This window comes from Barbus barbus, assembly GCF_936440315.1.
Source record: "Barbus barbus genome assembly, chromosome: 50".
In the NCBI taxonomy this organism is placed as follows: domain Eukaryota; kingdom Metazoa; phylum Chordata; class Actinopteri; order Cypriniformes; family Cyprinidae; genus Barbus; species Barbus barbus.
Window position 1 is genome coordinate 6,873,550 of NC_136728.1, and position 22,943 is coordinate 6,896,492.

General features: G+C 37.9%; 1 protein-coding gene across 2 annotated transcripts; it reads right to left on the reverse strand.

Annotated features, from left to right (window-relative positions):
* Nucleotides 1-3,478: 3,478 nt before the first annotated feature.
* LOC306868513 (plakophilin-3-like) lies at nt 3,479-22,490 on the reverse strand. Of its 2 annotated transcripts, none has more exons than XM_079414718.1 (13): nt 22,291-22,490; nt 16,905-17,008; nt 15,206-16,038; nt 12,141-12,264; nt 11,847-12,051; nt 10,527-10,701; nt 9,382-9,499; nt 9,115-9,279; nt 8,851-9,033; nt 7,453-7,606; nt 7,168-7,363; nt 6,993-7,080; nt 3,479-4,877 (listed from the first exon to the last, which is right to left on the reverse strand). In XM_079414718.1, the coding sequence occupies exons 2-13, from the start codon at nt 16,986-16,988 to the stop codon at nt 4,836-4,838; spliced, it is 2,367 nt and encodes a 788-aa protein (XP_079270844.1). In that variant the 5' UTR covers nt 16,989-17,008; nt 22,291-22,490; the 3' UTR covers nt 3,479-4,835. The 2 variants fall into 2 exon arrangements, with proteins under 2 accessions (XP_079270844.1, XP_079270843.1); XM_079414717.1 differs by lacking the exon at nt 22,291-22,490 and adding an exon at nt 20,175-20,563.
* Nucleotides 22,491-22,943: the final 453 nt, after the last annotated feature.

The following is a 22,943-nucleotide window of genomic DNA, read 5'->3' on the forward strand; positions in this document are numbered from 1 at the left end:
CCTTGAAACTGGTTGAGTGACACCCTGGGGCAGTGGACTATTAATCTGAATTGAAACTGGTCTGTGGAAACAGGGAGTTTCCTTTTTAGTGCCATCTAAAATCAGACAAAACTGGTCATATATGAGTTTTTGGAGGGCTTTTATTTTGTAATGCAACATCGGCTCGTCTTGAAACTGGTTGAGTGACACCCTGGGGTAGTGGACTATTAATCTGAATTGAAACTGTTCTGTGGAAACAGGGAGTTTCCTTTTTAGAGCTATCCAAAATCAAGGACAAAACTGGTCATATATGAGTTTTTAGAGGGCTTTTATTTTGTAATGCAACATCAGATCGTATTGAAACTGGTTGAGTGACACCCTGGGGTAGTGGACTATTAATCTGAATTGAAACTGGTCTGTGGAAACAGGGAGTTTCCTTTTTAGAGCCATCTAAAATCAGACAAAACTGGTCATATATGAGTTTTTGGAGGGCTTTTATTTTGTAATGCAACATCAGATCGTCTTGAAACTGGTTGAGTGACACCCTGGGGTAGTGGACTATTAATCTGAATTGAAACTGGTCTGTGGAAACAGGGAGTTTCCTTTTTAGAGCTATCCAAAATCAAGGACAAAACTGGTCATATATGAGTTTTTAGAGGGCTTTTATTTTGTAATGTCACATCAGATCGTATTGAAACTGGTTGAGTGACACCCTGGGGTAGTGGACTATTAATCTGAATTGAAACTGGTCTGTGGAAACAGGGAGTTTCCTTTTTAGTGCCATCTAAAATCAGACAAAACTGGTCATATATGAGTTTTTGGAGGGCTTTTATTTTGTAATGCAACATCAGCTCGTCTTGAAACTGGTTGAGTGACACCCTGGGGTAGTGGACTATTAATCTGAATTGAAACTGTTCTGTGGAAACAGGGAGTTTCCTTTTTAGAGCTATCCAAAATCAAGGACAAAACTGGTCATATATGAGTTTTTAGAGGGCTTTTATTTTGTAATGCAACATCAGATCGTATTGAAACTGGTTGAGTGACACCCTGGGGTAGTGGACTATTAATCTGAATTGAAACTGGTCTGTGGAAACAGGGAGTTTCCTTTTTAGAGCCATCTAAAATCAGACAAAACTGGTCATATATGAGTTTTTGGAGGGCTTTTATTTTGTAATGCAACATCAGATCGTCTTGAAACTGGTTGAGTGACACCCTGGGGTAGTGGACTATTAATCTGAATTGAAACTGGTCTGTGGAAACAGGGAGTTTCCTTTTTAGAGCTATCCAAAATCAAGGACAAAACTGGTCATATATGAGTTTTTAGAGGGCTTTTATTTTGTAATGCAACATCAGATCGTATTGAAACTGGTTGAGTGACACCCTGGGGTAGTGGACTATTAATCTGAATTGAAACTGGTCTGTGGAAACAGGGAGTTTCCTTTTTAGAGCCATCTAAAATCAGACAAAACTGGTCATATATGAGTTTTTAGAGGGCTTTTATTTTGTAATGCAACATCAGCTCGCCTTGAAACTGGTTGAGTGACACCCTGGGGTAGTGGACTATTAATCTGAATTGAAACTGGTCTGTGGAAACAGGGAGTTTCCTTTTTAGTGCCATCTAAAATCAGACAAAACTGGTCATATATGAGTTTTTGGAGGGCTTTTATTTTGTAATGCAACATCAGCTCGTCTTGAAACTGGTTGAGTGACACCCTGGGGTAGTGGACTATTAATCTGAATTGAAACTGTTCTGTGGAAACAGGGAGTTTCCTTTTTAGAGCTATCCAAAATCAAGGACAAAACTGGTCATATATGAGTTTTTAGAGGGCTTTTATTTTGTAATGCAACATCAGATCGCCTTGAATCTGGTTGAGTGACACCCTGGGGTAGTGGACTATTAATCTGAATTGAAACTGTTCTGTGGAAACAGGGAGTTTCCTTTTTAGAGCTATCCAAAATCAAGGACAAAACTGGTCATATATGAGTTTTTGGAGGGCTTTTATTTTATAATGCAACATCAGATCGTCTTGAAACTGGTTGAGTGACACCCTGGGGTAGTGGACTATTAATCTGAATTGAAACTGTTCTGTGGAAACAGGGAGTTTCCTTTTTAGAGCTATCCAAAATCAAGGACAAAACTGGTCATATATGAGTTTTTAGAGGGCTTTTATTTTGTAATGCAACATCAGATCGCCTTGAATCTGGTTGAGTGACACCCTGGGGTAGTGGACTATTAATCTGAATTGAAACTGGTCTGTGGAAACAGGGAGTTTTGTGTGAAGACATGTGTTTTTATTTTTATAACTATGTGTATTTACAGATAAAAAAATGGTTGAATGCAAGTCGTAAAAGGCTTTTATTTTGTTATTTCTCATCAGACAAATTTTTTCATATTAATTGGTCTATTTATTTATTTATATCAGACCCTTTTAAACTTATTATTATTACTTATTAATTAATTGACAGAGAAGCTGGCTGAATGAATGCCAGAGAGATCGCTTTTCCTTTGATCGGAGTCTTTACTCGGTATTACCGCAACGCCTAGTATAGACGCGCATCACAAATAACGTGGCGGCTAGAATGACGTGTTTTAAAAAAGTGGAGGCTGGCTTGACCGCAGTCATATCACTGGGTGTCAGCATAAGCCAGCACAAAATATTAATTGAGTCCTTCAGTAGAAGGCAGCATTATAACATCAGCCGTTTATTAACGTAACTTTTGCATTAACAGCCTAAAACCATAATGTTTATCATTCAGATGAAGAATTACCATTACATATATTATCAAAAGATATTAAGAAATGTGACTGTGATGGATAAAATCACCAAACAGCTGTGTGACAATATATCATGAAACAAGTGGAAGATTAATGACAAACCTTCACTTTTTCTTCAAAAACTGGCATCAGTCAACACTAGCAAAAGAACAGTCTGTGACAATCAGTTTTGTGTGTGATGTAAACACTGGATGTTTTGTACCGTGTAACTTGCTGTGAGGTACATAGCTCATAGCTGCCCTTGTAATTGCCGGGAGCTATTTGACGTTGAGGTTAGAATTCATAAAATGTTAAACATGCAGTTCTAAAGAAGGCTTTGTTGTGATTCAGATGTCATCAATGCATACTTTTACTCAGAATATACAGACATTTTAGGACAGTCAATGATTTTGAGAATAAATGTGGCGGCTCATGAGGAAGTCAGCAGGTTTTGCAGTAGGGTGTGGTAGATGTTTGCTCACATCGAAGCAGAGAGAAAGTATGTAAATAAGGGTGGGCCAACATTAGACGAGGACAGAGACAGACGCAAAACGTGAGAGAAAAGGACAGGGTGGGACAAAGACATTTTAACCGTTTTTGCTGACTTATGACAAACACAAATTGGGCTGAAATCAGCATGAATGTGAATTTCTGTTACAAAACACCATAAATTAGTATAGCCTATTTTTATTGTACTGTCTCTTTAAAAGATGCTAATACAAGATTTGTTTTCTGAAAAAAATTAGTTTGACAAAAACACAAACTCTATTTCCTTTTTATTGTTTTTTTTTATATGAACATAGATCTATGACACTCACTCACATGCATGTTACAATGAAATTATGATGAATTACAAAATATACTAGACATTCAATCATCAAAGACTTTGAGAAGAGAACATTCCATGCATTCTTAAAGGTCAAAAGTTCAAGACCTCTCTGCAGAATCAAGTCTCCATCCAGTAAAGCATGTCTCAGATATTTAAAGACTGCAAATCACTCATAACAGTGTATTTCATACACACCAGATTAAATAGATTTTGGAAGGCTACCAACCCAACCCAAACATTCAACATAATAAAAAGTTTATACATAAAAAAGAACACTACATGTAAGTAGAATCGCTTAATATCAAATTAATGCACATATTGCACCATATACAATTACGAAAAATAGAAAAATTCGTAAGTGAACAGAAATGATTCATATGTATTTGGCATACAGCGATGTTTCTTTGTAAAAAATATACTTAATTTAGTCAGTGGGTTTAAATGCAACATTCAGATGGTATTTTACCATGCGTCCTCCTCATATGATTACAGTTATTATTTGTACACTAAATAATGACACACTATCTGTACAGTAAAACACCAAAAAATAAGAAAACCCATTAGATTTTAAATCAGATAAGCAATTCTGTTATGACAAGAAGGCTGATTAACAGCCCAAAGCTGTCCGGCCTGTGTTTACAGCATTTATGTGTATTATAAAACATATTACAATCTTCTTATATCATCTATAACAGGGATCCTCAAATCTGGCCCACTCCTGCAGAGCTCTAACCCTAATCAAACACACCTGAGCTGCTAATCAGAGTCTTCGAGATCATTAGAAAATCACAGGTAGGTGAGTTTGATCAGGAGATAACTCCGCAGCAGATTGGCCCTCCAGGGAAAGATCTGAGGAACCCTGATCTATACCCTCACAATTACAATTTTCCAGCTAAAATGTCTTCCCTACCATCACAATACAGACATTTTTTCTACAAATATCTAAAAAAAAAATGCAACTGTGTTTAAAAGATAGATTGAATTCCCATGATATAATTATTATATCATGGATAGTCTATGTTTCTGTATGTTAATAGAAAAAATACAGGCAACAGCCAGTATAAAAAAGACATTGCAATAAATCCCTGAGGATTTTTTGGGGAAAAATAACAAAAATACGAGGCTAAATAGGAAGTGTTCATCCTATACAGTAGCAATAAGTCTTGTGTGTGTTATCCACTTTTCAGAATATTAATTTTGCTGGTGTTCTGGTTGTGTTTTCTTTATCCATTGTCCTTCTTAAACATATTCTTGTTTGACAATATAATCCACTCAGAAGCCTGTGTCTGAAAAGTCTTCTCTCTGGAACCCTTTCTGTAAAACACAAAACAAAAAACACCACGAGTGAGTGACGCGTTTACTCTTACTGGCACATAGTTGTTCCAGGTAGCACACTGGCTAGCATCCCAGATTTGAAGTGGAAGACAGAACACGTTTTTTTTGTTGTTTTTTTTTCACCAGTGGCGTTGTAAGGTGTGTTAGGACATGCTCACGTGGAAATCACCTGAAATCCACATCACAAGGTGTGGCTGAACATCTACCTTCCATATCAACAAGCTTTAACTGTGTATGTTTGTGTGTTTTGGTAATAAGCAACTCAAATATGAGCGTGTTATTTCCCATCTGATAATCCAGTATGATATGTGTTCATTCGCATGTTTGTGTGAGCTTTTAAACAGTCTTCAAATAACTGGAAAATGTCTAGAGGGCAGGGCGGATTGACAGTAACCGTGATGTGCAACTGTACTAGTTTGTAAGGACAGTAGGACACAACACAAAGAGACACATTCTGAGGGGGGGTGGGGATCTAAGTTGAATAAAAATAAAGACAAAATGGTAAAAAATTAGATTTTTACGAAGATTTATGAAGTAAATGTGATGAGTCACTCCAGGCATTGTTGCTATATGGTTGGTAGAGCGTTGCTATTTGGTTTCTAGGATGTTCTGAGTGGTTGCTGACTGACCCGAATCACAAGTATCCACTCTCATGTCTCGAGTCACTCTTTTTATGCAAGTTTCACTTATTTTTGAAGTTTGGTCATTTATAAAAGTGCATGGGTTTGCCAAACTGTGTGATTTGAATTCTTTCGTGCCGGTAGCACAAACGGTGTGGGAACAGCTATGCACTAAAATTAAATACTTAGTGTAAAGTCCAAGACTACTGGTGCATTTTCAAAGAAAACACTGGCACCTACTGGTGTGGATGAATTACACAAAAGGATACGTTTTCAAGTACAAATGCTTTTTGTAGCATATTTGTCATCTGTAATTGAAAACGATCTCTTGGTAAATAAAGTGACTTGTATTTAGTTGATTGAGTGATCTCAAAATGGTGGCCACCAGTAGGGGACGACTCGCTCTGTGCAGAATATGTAAGTCTCATGTCTATTTTAAAACAGAATTGCCATTAAAGTTTTACTAAGGAAGAATGTTTAAAAATACTTTAAAGTAAATGTGAGTGATGCTTGCTATGAAAAAGTCGCCTTAATGAGTGGTGTTTTGGACGGTTGCCAAAGTGTTGCTGTGTTATCGCTAAGGTGTTCTGGGTGCTTTGTTATGTGGTTGCTGACTGTCCCAAATCACAAGCATCCACCCTAATGTTTCTACACTGTTCTAGTCTACACATATGGCTCTGTTTCTCTTTCAATGTAAATCAATGATATTTTTGCAAATTTATGAAAATTATAAGATTCGATCTTTGAGAATAGGGCATGATTTGACAAAATGCTTTTCATTCATGTCTGTAGCATAAACAGTTTTGCTGAAAAGTTTAATACTTAATATTTTGCTTGATAATACAACCGTGGTTTTGGAGATTAAACTGACACCTACTGGCGTGGATGAATTTGGCAAGAAGGAAAGTTTTCAGCAGTGTTGCCAAGTCTGCAGATTTCCCATGGAATTGGGCTACTTTTTTGCTGCTGCAAGCTGTTTTTTTAGTCTGCAGGTTGAAGCAAACCCCCCCAACCCCACCCCCCATAACGTGATTTTGGAGTAATTTGTTTTATAGCCACTTTAGGGGAAGTCGTGGCCTAATGGTTAGAGAGTCGGACTCGTAATCGAAAGGTTGCGAGTTCGAGCCCCCGGCTGGCAGGAATTGTAGGTGGGGGGAGGGAATATCCAGCGCTCTCTCCACCCTCAATACCACGACTGAGGTGCCCTTGAGCTGCAGCATGGCTGCCCACTGCTCCGGGTGTGTGTTCACGGTGTGTGTGTGTGTGTGTGTGCATTTGTTCACTACTCACTGCTGTGTGTGTGCACTTGGATGGGTTAAACGCAGAGCACCAATTTCGAGTATGGGTAACCATACTTGACAATACGTCACGACTTGACTTTCCCCTGGAACGTGATTGGGCTAGTTTTGGCAGCGATTGGGTTGGTTTTGTTACGTAGACCGGGCAACCCTATTTATATGGTCCTAATACTTACGTTTCTGTAATCTTTGTGTAGTTTCTTGTACTGGAACATGTTGCTCAGCACTGTTGCCGCTGCTTTAGCTGCTGTCAGTTTACCAGGGCTAAAATTGAAAATGCAACATTAGTTTGGAAGGAATATAACTTTGTGTTCATTTTTTGTTGTAAATGCAGATGACTTTCAGTTTTACCTGTTGTCATGAGACATCTTGATGCCTATCAGCTTGGGAAGACCATCAAATTGGGCGAGTTCTTGTGCAGCCACCATGCTGCTGGTCACCAGGTTGTTGAGGGCTCCACAGATGTTCACCATCACCTCACTGGACGGTTCCTTCTGGTGGCCATCGATGGGCAGTTTGTCAAGCAAGGGACCTACCACCTTTGTGGCTAAAACGAAAGACACAGAACAATGAGCTTCTCTAAGGCCAGAGAGATGCGATGGACTGAAGTTCTGTAGCTATGGAAGGAAACCTCACCCATGTCGTTCTTGTCCTTGGCGTGCCGGGAGAGGTTTCTGAAGAAGCCAGTGAGAGAACGCAGCTCGAGATCGTTGTTGGTCCTGAGGCGATCCAGAATGACAGGCAACATCTTACTCTGCTCCAACGCCACATGACTCAAGATGGATGGCCACTGAAACATAAGAGAAGTTTTGTTAAAATAACTGCTTAATAACTAGCTATCTGCAGTTGCTTATGTGATTACTAGGTGGTTACTAAGGTTTTGTGTGTGATTACTGTGGTATCGCTAAGGAGTTCTGAGTGGTTTCTAGGTGGTAACTATTCTAGAGTTGTGTCCCAAATCATGCACTATACACTATGCACTCTATGCACTATGTACCCAACCGTTTAGTAGTGTGTGAATTTTATAAGGTTATTTTGTCATTCATAATCAGTCTGATAGCCCCTCCCCCTCCGCGACGTAATTAAAGCTGCAACAGTTAAGTTTATGAAATTCCACACTTTTTTTTAAGTGCATCATCCAGGTATTTAGAGTGTACTTTTCTTTCCGAATTTTTAGTGTGAATGCACTATTTGCTCTATTTATACTACAAAACATAGATTAGTGCATAAGCATGCGATTTGGGATTTTTCAAGGGCATTTCTAGAACTAAGGTGTTTGCTAGGTTGTTTTGCTAGGCAGTAGCTAATATGCTCTAAGTATTAGCTAGCTAGGCTAAAGTGTTGTGAATTTTTGCTAGGCTGTTCTGGGTGGAAAAAAAGCATTTCTGTGAAGTTGCAAAGGTATTTTGGGGTGGTTCCTTGACAGTTGCTGGGGTTTTCAGAGTTGTTGTCAGAGCTTTATTTTTTAAATAGTTTTCAATTCTTGACAATAAACGCGGAACACACAACTATTATACATTATTTATTCACCACACTTATTTTTATTTTTTCTCATTTCAAATTCGCACATATCAGACCTGTACATACATTATTGTCTATATTATATATTGTGTTTTTGCTGTTTTTGTACATTGCCTATTTGGATATTTGTATATTATTCTTTATTATCTGTGTCCTGTCCTGTTACTGTCTTTCTGTTGCACTGTGGAGCTTCTGTCACTATAACAAATTCCTTGTATGTGTAAACATACTTGGCCAATAAAGCTCATTCTGATTCAGATTCAATGGGAGTGACATTTTAAAATGCCAGCAGCGTGACAAGGTGTTGACCATCTTTTTTATGCTGAGCGCTCTGGATTTTTTTTTTCTCAGAGTTGAAAAATGTTCAACTTTGGGTAAAAGAGCACTCAACACTGTTACTTTTCAGTCAGCTGTCCAGTCACAGTAGAGGAGGTGAGGACTCACAGCTAGGCATTTTCTACTGGCTAGAAATGCTTTGGTGGACACATGGCTAATGTGAGATGAATCTCTTACCCTCTTGTCTCCAGCTGTGATGTTCTGCAGGGCTCCGGCCGCGGCCTCTCGCGTTGTGGAGTTGATCTCGCAGCGCAGCAGCAACTGGTTATACAGCTCCAATATCTTAGGGTGCCAGAGCCACTCGATGTCTTTGGGCTCCCGTGACACTTCTGTAAATGTGGGGACGTCCTGATTTTGTCTCTGCAAGAAAAGACACAATATGAGATGAAGCTGAAGTTTGAAAATGAAAACTGTAATAGGATTTTGAAAGCAGCTTCTTACGCCTTTGGCCTTCTTGCTATTAGGGGTGAAGCAGCCGATAGCTTCTCCTTTTGAGGAGCTCTGACCTCGTCTCGGACCCTCCAGCCGCAGAAGTGATGATGGGGGTATCTCAGTGTACAGCTGAAAGGACAGATTTCTCAACACACACACTGCGTTCTCCACACCCTGAGAGAGGAGCACACTCATGAACGGCCATGTGAACACACACCTCGTAGGCGGAGGGAACAACAGAGGCAGAATATAAAAAAGAGGGTGTTACACAATTACCTTCTCCTCCACTGTAGTGTCCAGCAAGCATTTCTGAATATAGCAAACTAGAGCATTTATAAGGCCAGGGGTCTCTCTCATCTGCTTTCTGGTCTTCTCGTTCAACGAGCTCAAGTTCCTATACAAGAAAACAGAAAGATATATAAAAAGTTTAATCTCACAAAGACCTGGTTTCACTAGAGAAAAAAGTATATTATATAAATACATTTTATTAAAATATATATATTTTAGTTTCAAAAAATTATTTTTAAGATACAATGATTCTCTCAATCTCATTACATTTTCTTTAACCTCTAAAATATATTTTCATAAAATAAAGTATTTTCAAAAATAAAGTCACAATGAAATAAATAAATAACAGGCCTAATAGTCCTAAAATAATCCTGATTTTCTATAATTTCTTGAAAACGTTCTAATTTTCTATAATTTTCTAAAAATAGTAGATCTAAAAATAGAATTAGTTTTCCACAATTTTTAAAAACAACAATCCTAAAATTAATTTTTATGCTTTTTCTAAAACTAACAGTTATAAAATATGTATAATTATCTTAAAACAGTCCTAAAAATATAATTAATTTTCTATAATTTTCTAAAACTAATAGTCCTAAAAATGGAATTAATTTTCTATGATTTTCTAAAAACAACCGTCCTAAAAATAGGCATCATGTTCTATAATTTTCGAAAAATAACAGACCTAAAATATAATTTATTTTCTATAGTTAACTAAAAATAATAGTCCTAAAATATAATTATTTTCTATTATTTTCTAAAATGAACAGTCCTAAAACAGGCTTAATTTAAAAAAATATCAGTCCTATCAGTTTCTAAACATAGCTATCCTAAAAATAGATGTCTTTTTCTATAATTTTCTAAAACTAATAGTCCTAAAATAGATTTTTTAAATATAATTTCTCCAAAAATAACCCTCCCCAAAATAGAATTAATATATTTTTATAATTTTCTAAAAATTATAATTTACTAAAATATAGTTTGGGTTGAAACATGACTCTCAACATTCTCGTTCTCAGGTTTCCTAGCAGAGATGTGGCTAGAGGGGATTTTCATTCTGTGAAGTCCGACTAAGTTCCTACAGGAACAGGAACAAGTAAAGGGGAACTCAAAACAGTCTGTGTGTGTGTGTGTACCTGAGACAGCCGGTAGTGTTGAAGAAGATGTCGGCCTCTGAGGTCTTCAGCTCAATAATTTCTCGGTCCCCGCAGCCAGAGAGGGGAATCAAAATCTTCTCTGTCAATTCGGGAAGAGTTTCTTTTGCCAGGCTTTCTTTCAGGTTATCCTTAGAAGACAGATTCCACAGAATACCTACAGGGAATAAGAGCAAAGGGGAGAAAGAGATAAAGAGAATGAGGAAAAGAGCATGGGAACGTGTCGTGGGAAATAGATAAGAATTTGAATAAAGATAAGGAAAAAAACGAGAGGAGGAAAAAGTGGGGGGAAAATCATAACTACAGCAACCGTTTCAACCAATTTCACAAATCAAACTAACTTGCAAAAGATTTACAACCTCCTTAGCTTTTGTTGTGATGTCATCCTCTTAAATGCCCCAATTTTTAGTGGCGGAATACGCATTGGTAGATTTATTTGCTTTATTGGAACTCCTGCATATCTAGACATGCACAGAGCCGTAAGGACCGACATAAACCTGACTCACTAACCTTCGCTACAGGAGTCCGCTCATTCCACTGCACATGTTGAGACAACGTTGAGCAATAATTAAAGTAGCTTGATCCAATACTGAGAGATCAGTCAACACCCTGCATGCAACGCATACACATGCACACATCTAGCCTGATGACGAAAAAATTGAATGACCTACACTCTTAAAAATAAAGGTGCTTAAAATGTTCTATACCATAGAAGAACCATTTTTGGTTCCACAAAGAATCAATCAGTCAAAGGTTATTTAAAGAACCATCTCTTTCTTACCTTTTTATAATCTTAAGAACCTTCTTTCACTACAAAGAACCTTTTGTGAATCAGAAAGGTTCTTCAGATGTTAAAGATTCTTTATGGAATCATTTAGACAAAAAAAGTTATTCTATGGCATTGTGAAGCACCTTTATTTTTAAGAGTGTAAATGGACACAGGACCTCACTACCATGATTTCACAATGCTTTCAAGTTGGTCACACTGATTGACCAATAGTAGACAGCTTGGTTTGAAAGTAATAAACTTGATCCCCCTGTAAAATCGAAGGGAAATCATTCAGTCTTTTGCGAAATTTCTGATCACATTGAAATGACTGTATTTTGCAACAACAACAACCTGACCACAGCTTCAGGCTTCTTATGTGATAAAGGAGTGTGTTATGTGTTTGTTTTGCAGCCCAAGAAATCTAATTGATTTTAAAGGACGCTGGTTATAAAGTTGGTTTCCTAAACACGTGACCCAATGGCGATTATAATAGCGGTAAAGTTAACTAGAACAGAGTGACTGAAAATGCCCACCTGTGATGTTCTTGCGGAGTTCGTCGTCTGGTTCTTTAAGGGCCTCTACAAGCTTGGGGATCCCGCCGGATTTAATAAGGGCCGCTTTGTTCTCAATGTTCTCATAGATGAGGTTCCTGGAGGCTCCGGTGGCGTAGCGCTGCACCTCTTGATTATCGCTGGTAAACAGGTTCACCAGGAGAGGAATGCCCTTCAGCTGGTTCACCTGAAAGCAAGAGAAGCTCTACTTATATCGAAAACACACATTTAAACATTTCACTCAAATGTTTCTTTGCACATATAGCAACTACATACCAGTTTCTTTGCATCATTGTTATGGTAACACTCATGCTGAATGTAGGCAGCTCCCAACATTTGAAGATCTTGATCGGGCTCATTAAGATATCCAATGGCAGTCGGCATGTCCAAACTGCTGAGTCTATGCAGGAAAGTACAAAAAATTAAAATATGAAATAATTAGTAACATGCTAACATCAAACTTTATTGGAATTAATTGTGAACCTATTTGTGACTCGAGCTGTTGCTTCCTATGTAGAGCATTCCAAATCAGTAATTAATGAGGTTTGTTATTTGCATGCGGTCTTCTGTAACTCAATCTTCCAATTAATTGACTTCTCTTTGGTGACATATGCCGAACTTTACCGATCATTTTGTCCACATAAACTAAAAATTCAAATCTACGTCCATCCATTCAACAACCGATGGACAGATACAAGTCTAAGGCCTACAATTATTTATTTTACAACAAATTGTTTCACAATCCGCAAAATCACTACTTCCATTTTTATTGCAAATTCAAAAAGTTCTTCCTCGCTTTGACTCATTAGGGATATGATATTAGCACAAGAGCGCATGTTACACCTCTCTTCATCTCCTTGCACTGGCTACCAGTGGCAGCTCGCATCCAGTTCAAGACACTGATGCTTGCGTACAGAACGACCACAGGCTCAGCACCCTCCTACTTCCACTCACTATTACGAACCTACATCCCCTCCAGAAGTCTGAGACCTGCTAGTGAGGGACGCCTTGTGGTACCATCACAGAGAGGCTCAAAATCACTCTCCAGAACATTCTCGTTCCCCGTTCCTGGCTGGTGGAATAATCTTCCCACCCCTATCCGGAACGCCGGATCCCTGGCAATCTTCAAGCAACAACTGAAAACTCATCTCTTTCGGCAGTACTTGACTTCATCCTAAACTCAAAAAAAAAAAAAAACCTTTCCCTCTATCTTTCTCTCCGCTTACTAGCTTGTACTTATTTGAACAATGACTGAGACTTGGTGTTACGAGCACTTCCTCTGTCTGATTGCCTCTTCAAGATTAATCGCATTTTGTATTCCCCAATTGTAAGTCGCTTTGGATAAAAGCGTCGGCCAAATGACTAAATGTAAATGTGAATGTAGCACATGGTCTTAAGGTGAGATTTACCAATGCTCGTTGAATTTAATTCTGTATGCAGGAAAGTACAAAAAAATTTGAAATGTTATTTAGTAGTGGTAGTAAAAATTAACACTTTAATTGTTGACATTGTCCTGTAAAGATAATATTCATTGGTAATATTCTTGAGTCGTAGTCATAGCATGTGAATTTCAGACATTGAGCTCTGGAGCTCATGTAGGAAATGGATCTGGCCTGCGCAGTTTGTCAACCCTGTTCCCAACTTTCCTACCCATAATTTCTTAATTCTCTAATATTAAAATACCCCAAATATTTTTTAACACAAATTAATTTTCGGCGTATACCTAAAGTGGAGCTTAAAAAATGGTTGTCTCTTTAGCAAATAATTCATATATTAGCTTAACTTAATTTCTTAACTAGTACTACTTCCATTTTAAGAGTCAGCATTATTTGAAGAAACTTTTGCTCAACAGGACATTCCTTCCTGTGTGTGTGTGTGTGTGTGCTGGTGCATGTCGCTGGAGTGCTAGGAAGTGTGTCTCTTTCCCAGTGTATGAAGTGTGAGGTGGCTGGACTGGTTTGGGTGTGCCTGCGCAACAGACTCACTCTTCACTTTTTACACACATATAGGTAGGGCTGGGCAACATCAAACACATTTACACATGCGCACACACACACAGAGTTAGTGGAACAAGGACAGATAAGCTAAGTATGGGTGTACCGACAGGCTGTTAAAGCACAGTATGAATAATTTTATGCTACAAAGGTCAGACCTGCACTCCCTGTGTGTAATCAGTGTTATCCATACCTACACACCAAACAGTATTTTTAACGAAAACAGCTAACAGACTAATTTGCAGTCAGTAATATGCAGTGTTTGTGGTAAAACATAGTATGTCTCATATAGCTATGGTACATAATTCAAGGAATTTTTGACCGACAGTAATAAGGAAGCATTTGGTAAGTAACATGTAATTTGTGGCTAAACACGTTATTTGTGCATTTCAAGCAATTAGGCATACCTTTGAGTGGTGTTTTATGCTAATGGTGCTAGCATACTACTTTTGTGTTTGAAAGTCTTAATAAAAATGTCTTGAAAGTCATTCAAGCAAGATGTTTTGATAACAGACATCCTTAGTTAGCATTCCATGTAAAATGACCAAAATCTTATATTGTGCATAATAAAATAGTTGTAATATATTTAATGTGCCAATTTGAAACCAAACCAAAAGATAAGATTGTTCATAATGAATGAATGAAAGTCTGGTATGAGCACAAAAGAAAAAAACACCAGTGAAAAAAAACTCCAAACAAAAAAAAACCCAATGCTGAATTATGATTGGATGAGTCACAATCAACAGCACTGTAAAATAGCCAATATAAAAGCACACGTGACTGCGCTTCAGTTCAACATCTCAGATTTAATTTGGCAAGTTTCTCTCTCAATTTTGACAAGTTTCCGCTTTGTCTAACAACACCCTTAAAGTCACCATGAAATGTAAATTAATCTACTTTCTAAATGTTTTTGATCTTATTGTGACCGATTCATCCATGCATATGTTCCATTTCTTAAATACTGCCATTTTAAACCAAAATGTCACAACTCGATGTAGTTAATCGATTAATCGACTTCTCCTTGGTGATACATGCTGGACTTTTCCAATCATTTTGCCCACATAAATTCCTCCCCATTCTTACAATCAGCTCAAAATTCAGATCTACTTTCATCGTGTACTCTGCTTGCTTCTAGTTCGTTACACACACTTGAACCCAAAATAATCTGCTGTTTATTTTGCCATTGCCATCTGCTGTTAAAAACTAAGCTCAGAATTGATTCAAGAGAGAATTGTGAATTGCGATGTATTGATTTATTGTGACTGCCCTACTGTCTACCTCGCCTTGACTCATTTGGGATGCATTGCACTCAGTATTTTGACACACCGAAAGCACATGTGTTCTTACTCGTTCAGGTTGCCCATGCTGCCCATCATATCCATGCCGTCAAACACATCCTTGCCTCTCCCGACACTATGCACGCTCCTGACGGATCCGGCGCGCGACAGCCGTCCCTGCTGCATCATGGCCGTGTTGCTAAGGGAGCCGCTGAATCCAGTAGTTCCATACATGCCTGACGACACGTTGGATGCGCGACTCGTTTGGCGGTTGTTGATTCGGCTGATGGTGCGGTGGGCGGGGCCTTTGAAGGACTGGTGTCTAACGTACACCTCCTGCTCCATGCCGCCTCCTCCGCCACCAGTGGCCAGCGACCCGCTGAGGGAGCGTTTCATGGCCGGCAGCGTCATTGAACTGACCTGCTGCTGTCCGCTCTCGGATCCATTCACCCTAGAGATCGAATACATGGACTGGCGTGGGTAGGTGTTGGCAGCAAAGCCGTTGCTCATCCTCTGCAAGGAGGCCTGTTGCGTGTATGTGGCATCTCGTTCTGAAACCAGGCTGCCGTCGCTGTCGTCCTGCGCCACCCATGAAGAAACCACCTGGCGAGGCATGGACGCCACTCGCATGGAATGTGTGGACTGGGTCTCTGGGTCGCCCCCCATTCGGCTGAAGGATCGAGTCATTGCGCTGACCTGCTGCTGTTGCACTTGACCCCTGCCACTTTGGTAACCACCACCCTGGAAACCACCACCCTGGTAACCGCCACCTACAACATCTTCTTGGTAATACGCCCCGCCTCCACCACCACCACCTCCTGTGTAACTGATTTTGTTTCTTGGGCTGAAATCAATGGCAGAGCGGGATGAGTAACCACTAGAGTACTGGGATGGACGCTGGGCCTAGAAGAAAAAAGACATTGAAGAAAAGCGATATTAAATGTGTAGAAGAAAAGAGAAATTGAAAAAGTAGAACCCTATAAACCTGGCATCCTCAAATCTGGCCCACTCCTGCAGAGCTCTAACCCTAATCAAACACACCTGAGTATGCTAATCAGAGTCTTCAAGATCATTAGAAAATCACAGGTGGGTGAGTTTGATCAGGGTTGGAGCTAAACTGCAGCAGATTGGCCCTCCAGGGAAAGATTTGAGGAACGCTGCTATAAACTATAGCTATCAATTGATTAAAAATGTTATCAAATTGCACGTGTGAATTAACGAATCAGTATAATTGATAATAGCCATGTCAATATTTCCAGAGTAAGGCCACAAAATTTAGATAATTCAGATAAATGCTAAACAATTTGGGCGTTATTTCAAGTCTTAATTAGAGAAATAACATATGCAATGGGGAAGTTTAATTGCATAATTTTTTTTATAGTTTTTTTCATAATTAAATTTTTTGCATTCATTTATGCCTTTTTTGCATTAATTTACTAATTTTAACGCATTCATTTCATGCATTTTTAATACATTAAATCGACAACTCTACTTCTAACATAGCATCACTGAATAGGAATATAACAAAGTGATGCTTAGAGATTTCTAAACTTGTGATTTTTCATACGTGGTTGATGGTTAGAGCTAACCTGTGAAATATCACATGTAACTAACACAATCCCCATTACTCATTTTCAATATTTGGACAAGATACACATCCATACAGTCACACACACAAAAGGCTTCTTTAACTTGGCTCAATAAGTGCTATGTCTTTCAAACAGGGAAACTACTGAAAAATATATATAAAGAAATGGAAAGAATCTTACTGTCATTGGTCTGCCAGAGCTATAGACAAAGGATTTAGAGCTGAAATCTGGAGTGAAATTCTGGCCTGTTGAATTTTTAGTCATTGTTGAGTAATTCCCAGACTCTAAGAGAAGAAAAATACAGAGAATTAATATAAATGCACATTTAAACTTTTCTCTTGGACTAGTAACATATAACATGTACTAGTTTTTACGGCATGAATAATACTTCCCGTGAACATTCTCGATGTGCCATCACATTCTACGTTTCTGAACATGACTGACACACCTAACAGCTCAGCTACAATGTATTTTAATCAAGAAAATAAGGCCTAAGATGTCAACTCAGTTCTAAATTGCTCCATTTGGTTCAGATGGTAACTGATAACTAGTTACTAAATCACAGATCCTTTGATTAGCAATTCTTGCACTGATTTTCATCAGTTCAAATACATTTTCTCCAAAAGAATATGGCCAATCAGATAACAGTAAAGAACAAAGCTAGATTAAACCAAAGAAATTATTTTGTTTTAACAAAATTATTAACTGTCTATACAACCATAAACGGAAAAATGATTGTAAGCACTGCGTATTGTAAACATACTGTTCATGCTATGCAGTAATTAAACATAACTCTGTTGATTTGTTTTATTTTAGCCATGTTTATGATACCTTTGTGCAGTTTGTATGCAAATATGCATGTTTGTCCTTTTATTGAACAATTTAACATTAAAAAACACATTGAATGTGCGGTTTTGTTTCCCTTTAGCCATGTTTATGATATATTTGTTACACAAGTTTGTATTCAAACATACTTGTTTGTTCTCTGATGGAACTACTAAACAAAAAATGTTTTGTTTCGTTTCACTTTAATCGTATTTACTACAGCTTTATATGTTTTTTTTTTATGTAAAATCCACGTTTGTTCTTTGTTTTGTTTTACTGAGGTCATTTATGATACCTTTGTACACAAGTTTGTATGTAAACTTGCATGTTTGTTATTTTAAATGTTTAAAAACATTAAAGATGCTGTTTTGTTTCTGTTTAGCCATGTGACAAGTTTTTACACAGACATGCATTTTTGTTTGTTTTAAACATTTAAATGTTTTTATTTCACTTTAGTCATGTTTATAACAGCTTTGTATGTATGAGTTTGATGTAAACATGTCTGCTCAAATTTAACAACTTTGTTTTGTTTCATCTTTGTGATACTTATGTATGTGTATATAATAAGACATTTAAGTTTATATTTGTGAACTTGCATGTTAGTTTGTTTGCTTCCTTGTAGCCAGGTTTATGACACTATTGTATGCAAGTTTTTATGCCTTGTTTGAATGTAATCAAGTCGCTGAATGGATGGCATTACAAATTATATTGTTCGCAGTGGGAAATAAGATACAGATGTAAAACTGAAGATTTACTGTCCCATAACGTCATCAAGTCTGTAACTTTACAGCTAAGTCAGTATGCTCGGCATGTGTCTTTGATGGCACGGCAAGTATAAAGCAAACTCGTAGAGTTACATGAATTACTGCAGTGCCAGTTTACCGCAATTTTGCAGCGTTTTTTTTTTCTGGCTCAGCAGCAGATGGAGTTAAGATATCCATGTTGGTTTCATCAAAGACTTATGTATCTACGGGCATGCAAGTACATGCACTTGAGTATGTGAATGTGTGTGTGTGTGTCTGTGTGTGTGTGTGTGTGTGTGTGTGTGTGTGTGTGTGTGAATTAGGGAGTGGTATAAGCGTTTCATAAGTGAATAAGTGCAGAGTGAGTTGTAGACAACAGCCAGCAGAAAAGACAGAACCGGTCTGATGACTGGGACACTCCCAAAGTCCCTACCCAAAAAACACACACCCTTCACTCTGCCTCACCCTGCCCTAGTGCATTGCTTCAAATTATTAGAATTAAACACAAAGAACTAGTTAGAACTAACATTTTGAGTGTTCAAATGCAGTTTTGTTTTAAAACAATCCATTTGAGCAGCTCTATTAAGCTCATGACAAATGCTTGGTAATTCATTAATGTCAAATCTAGTTTTCAGTTTCAAGACATGGTATGCATCTCCTCCTGAAAGCCTTGGGTCAGTAACAGGAAGACACAAGGCTGTTCTAACCTGTCAAACGCAGGTACACCTCATAAACCGGGGTCCGGTTAACGTACCCACTAAGCACCAGAGGTTAAAACCCTGGAAATAGCTATGGTAGACACTCATAAAGCCAGGAATTCAGCCACTTCTGGTCTTAACCACTCAAATCAACCACAAATTCTTGAACATGTAGAGGCTTTGAGTACTTTCAAGTGCACACTAATATATAATGTGCTTTCCAGTCGTACAGTGCTGCAAGTTTCAGTTGACTTTAAAAACTAAACCTTGTGCAGCTGCTGACTATAAGGTTGTGCATTAAAACAAATAGTTTGGATTATTCTTCAGCTTTTCTGTCACACCAATTGATATTTAAGCCATTATGATTGACGGATCCAAATTACCTTTCTTTTGTGCAATGCTAAGCACTTTTTTTGTCTAGAGTGGGTTGGGTTTTTCTAAGTAGAGCTTTGAAACTTTCACTCTCTCTTAGTCGTGTAACAGGAATAGAGATTACACTTGAACCTTGCTCAACTCCTGTGAATCATTAACACAAACCAGAAGTTGCATTGTCTGTTCGGCCAGTGCCACTTTCTATGCTAATACAGAATAATCATGAATTCAAAACTTTCACATCCTATTTTAATTCTTAATATAAATGACCACTAATGTTTAAAAACAATGTTGAAAACTAAATCTACCACCCTTGATTTGAACTGACTACCATCAATGACATTATTTTTTGTTATCGCCCGAAAACAAAGGTAAATGCAAACTAGTTCAGGTCAAGTCACACTACAAAAATATATATAATAATAATAAATAAAAGAGAGAGAGAGATACATTATATACAAATGACATGTGGGATATTTAGTATTACTGTATATCCAAATAGCAGAAACCATGTGACCACAATTTTGCTCCAGACACTTTTTTCTCATAACTATTTATTGTTTTGCATACTTGCCTGTAAACAGCACAGCACAGCCTGTGCGTGTGAATTTAATAATATTGATTCTTCTATTGATATCTAACAAATAATAACGTTCCCAAAAGTTAATGAAGCTGTAATTCAACTCTAAATGAAACCACATACTGTATAAAAGCACCGCGCAAAGGCTTTTATGTAAAGTGATGAGTAGATTAATAATTCAAAGGCTGTTGTGTTATTGTAGATGCATTACAATGAGAACACAGTCACACACCTGAGGCTGCGTATTGTGACGACGAGCCGTTCTGGCGCGGAAGCGTGGATTTCTCCGCCAGTCTCATTGACACCTGCTGGTTTACGCGTTTGAACCTCGCCTCCTCCTTGGCGTGGGACCCATCGTGAGAGAGCTCGGTCTCGGAGGGGACCGCGTAAGTGCTGACGGTCAAGTTGGGCTGCAGCGCCGACATAAAGACGTTATCCGAGGTCACACGGACAGTCATGGCGAACCGACGACTGGACCGAGTTGAACCGAGATTAAAAAGTTATAGTTCCACCCGAGAGTGGGAGAAGGTAGATCCCCGCGGTGCGAAACAATAAAGGCGTCTTGTGTTTCTCTGCGCTGATGCTGAAGCTGTGAGGCGACGCGCTACTGACGGCTGCTCTGAAACTCTGCGGCTTTTTCGCAGGTGGGAGGTAAAGTGGGCGGGGCTTTTAGGGGATCGTCATCGGTTACCTCATCCAGGTAAACTCAAGAACGCGCAAAGCATGCTCTTTTCATTATTATTTCTGTGTAAATGTGTGTTTTGAGCAAATAAATGGAAATTTATGTCCAAGTTACATTTTCTTAATTTTTCCCCAAATGAATGTGTAGATAGATAGATAGATAGATAGATAGATAGATAGATAGATAGTCTCTGTGATGCACCTGGACGTTGTTTTTCAGAGTTACACTCTTAAAAATAAACGTTCTTTATTGGCATCAATGGTTCTATAAAGAACCTTGGAACGTTTCAAATGCAGAAAGGGTTCTTTAGAACTTTTAACTGAAAGATTTTTTTGGGAACCAAAAGAGTTTCGTTACACACGTTACATGCAGCCTAGTTACTAAAGTAATAACAGTAAATTATGTATAATTACATGCAGTAACCCTAACCTAAACTAAACTTAATTAATATTACTCAGTCCTTAAATGTAAAAATATCCTGTAAAATAAAGTGTAACCTGTTTATTATTATTATTATTATCAACGTAATGGGCTTATAGATAGAACAAACACTAATATATAAATTATTTAGGTTACACTTTATTTTAAGGTGTCCTTGTTACAGTATAGTTATACATTTAAGTACTGAGTAATAGGCTATTATTTAACTATATGTTTAGGGTTAGGATTAGGGTTTGGCTTTTTTATTTAATTTATTGTTACTATGTGTAACATGCAACAAGGACACCTTAAAATAATGTGTTACCAGTATTTATTATAGCTACAGTATACCAAGAAAAAAACACATTTATAAATCATATATATAAGCTACATAAGTTTAATTAAAGAACGTAATTTAGCTAATAACTATTTTTCAGGACCTGACAATAGCCTTTTATTTACTCCATGGTTACGCGATCTAACCAAATAATATAAGACGCTTGGTGAATATACAGTAGGATGGGTCTTTCATTCATTCCGAGAGACATCTTGTCATCAAATTCTCAAAGAATGTGCTCCGACATGCAGGTGACGTGTTGTTGTTGTTGTATCATATCGTCGCCTAGCGATCGAGTTTCACCTTTATCTAAAAAACTCATGCATGGTTTGCTTTCTATAATACACAAACACTAATAACAATATCTGATGAAAACTGATACGGATACTTTCCAGCTGTATTTTACCAATGCCAAATAAACTCAGTTTGACTAGATTTCAAATGCAGCCTACAACATAGCCAATAAACTCAATAAGTTGCAGTTTAAAACAGTAAGTTGCAGTTTTAACCCTTTTTATTTAAGTGTGGTTCATTTATCCAGTTACAACTGTTTGTTAATACAAATGCACTTCTAAATCATTTAAAACATAAATGCATTTGAAACCCTGAATTATGTTAAATTAGCTATTTCTTAATTATGATGTTTATATTATTTTAGAAAAAAGGCTAAATTGAGGTTTTCAATTGTCACAAATGGTCCCAATCACAAACACAGAATCAGCATCTTTCTCGGAAAGTTATCAAACTCACTCAGCACTGAGTCACTGTGACTGATACTGATATCTGTTCAGACAGCATTTGCATGCTCCTTCACAAAAATGAATCATACTTTGTTCATAAGCTGACAATAGCATCCATTTATTCTAAGATGAAAACAAATGGAAAGTGTTTGATTGTATCTTTACTCACCAATAGGACTATCAGGATTTAGCGTATAACTCCAGTGCTGAGAAAAATGTATTTAGTGTGCTCTCTCGCAGATTGCTTGTGAAAATCTGACAGGTGTCAGAGAGAGGCAAGAAGTTATAGAATATGCAGTGACAACGCCCTTTTGAAGTGGATCAAAACCTTTCATCAAGGTTGGCCTAAAACCAAAATGCGTTTTGTGTGTGCATTCACAGTTACCAATCCCCCGAATTAAGAAGGTGTGTGTGATAATGTGTCAGACAGTTACAGAAGAGAGAAAGAGAGAGACACAATGGGCGAGTCTGCAGGTGGAGGTGTGATGCAGACGTCAGACGGGTGCGAGCGGGCCTATACAAACCTACAACCCCCACAATACTATTACGTGCAGTGACCAGCCAGATTAAATACTAATCACCAATTTCTCGTTTTGTTTTCTTTTGTCTTGTTGTTTAGTAAAGGCCAAGGTTCACACACACACACAATACTGTTCCATGCAGTGACCAGCAAGATACATTTCAAACAATTGTTTTGCTTTTTGTTTCTATAACCCCAGGTTCATATACACAATACTATTCAGTGCAGTGAGCAGCGAGATAATTTACAATTTCATGTGTCATTGTTTTGTTTAGTAAAACCTCAGGTTTAAATACACAATA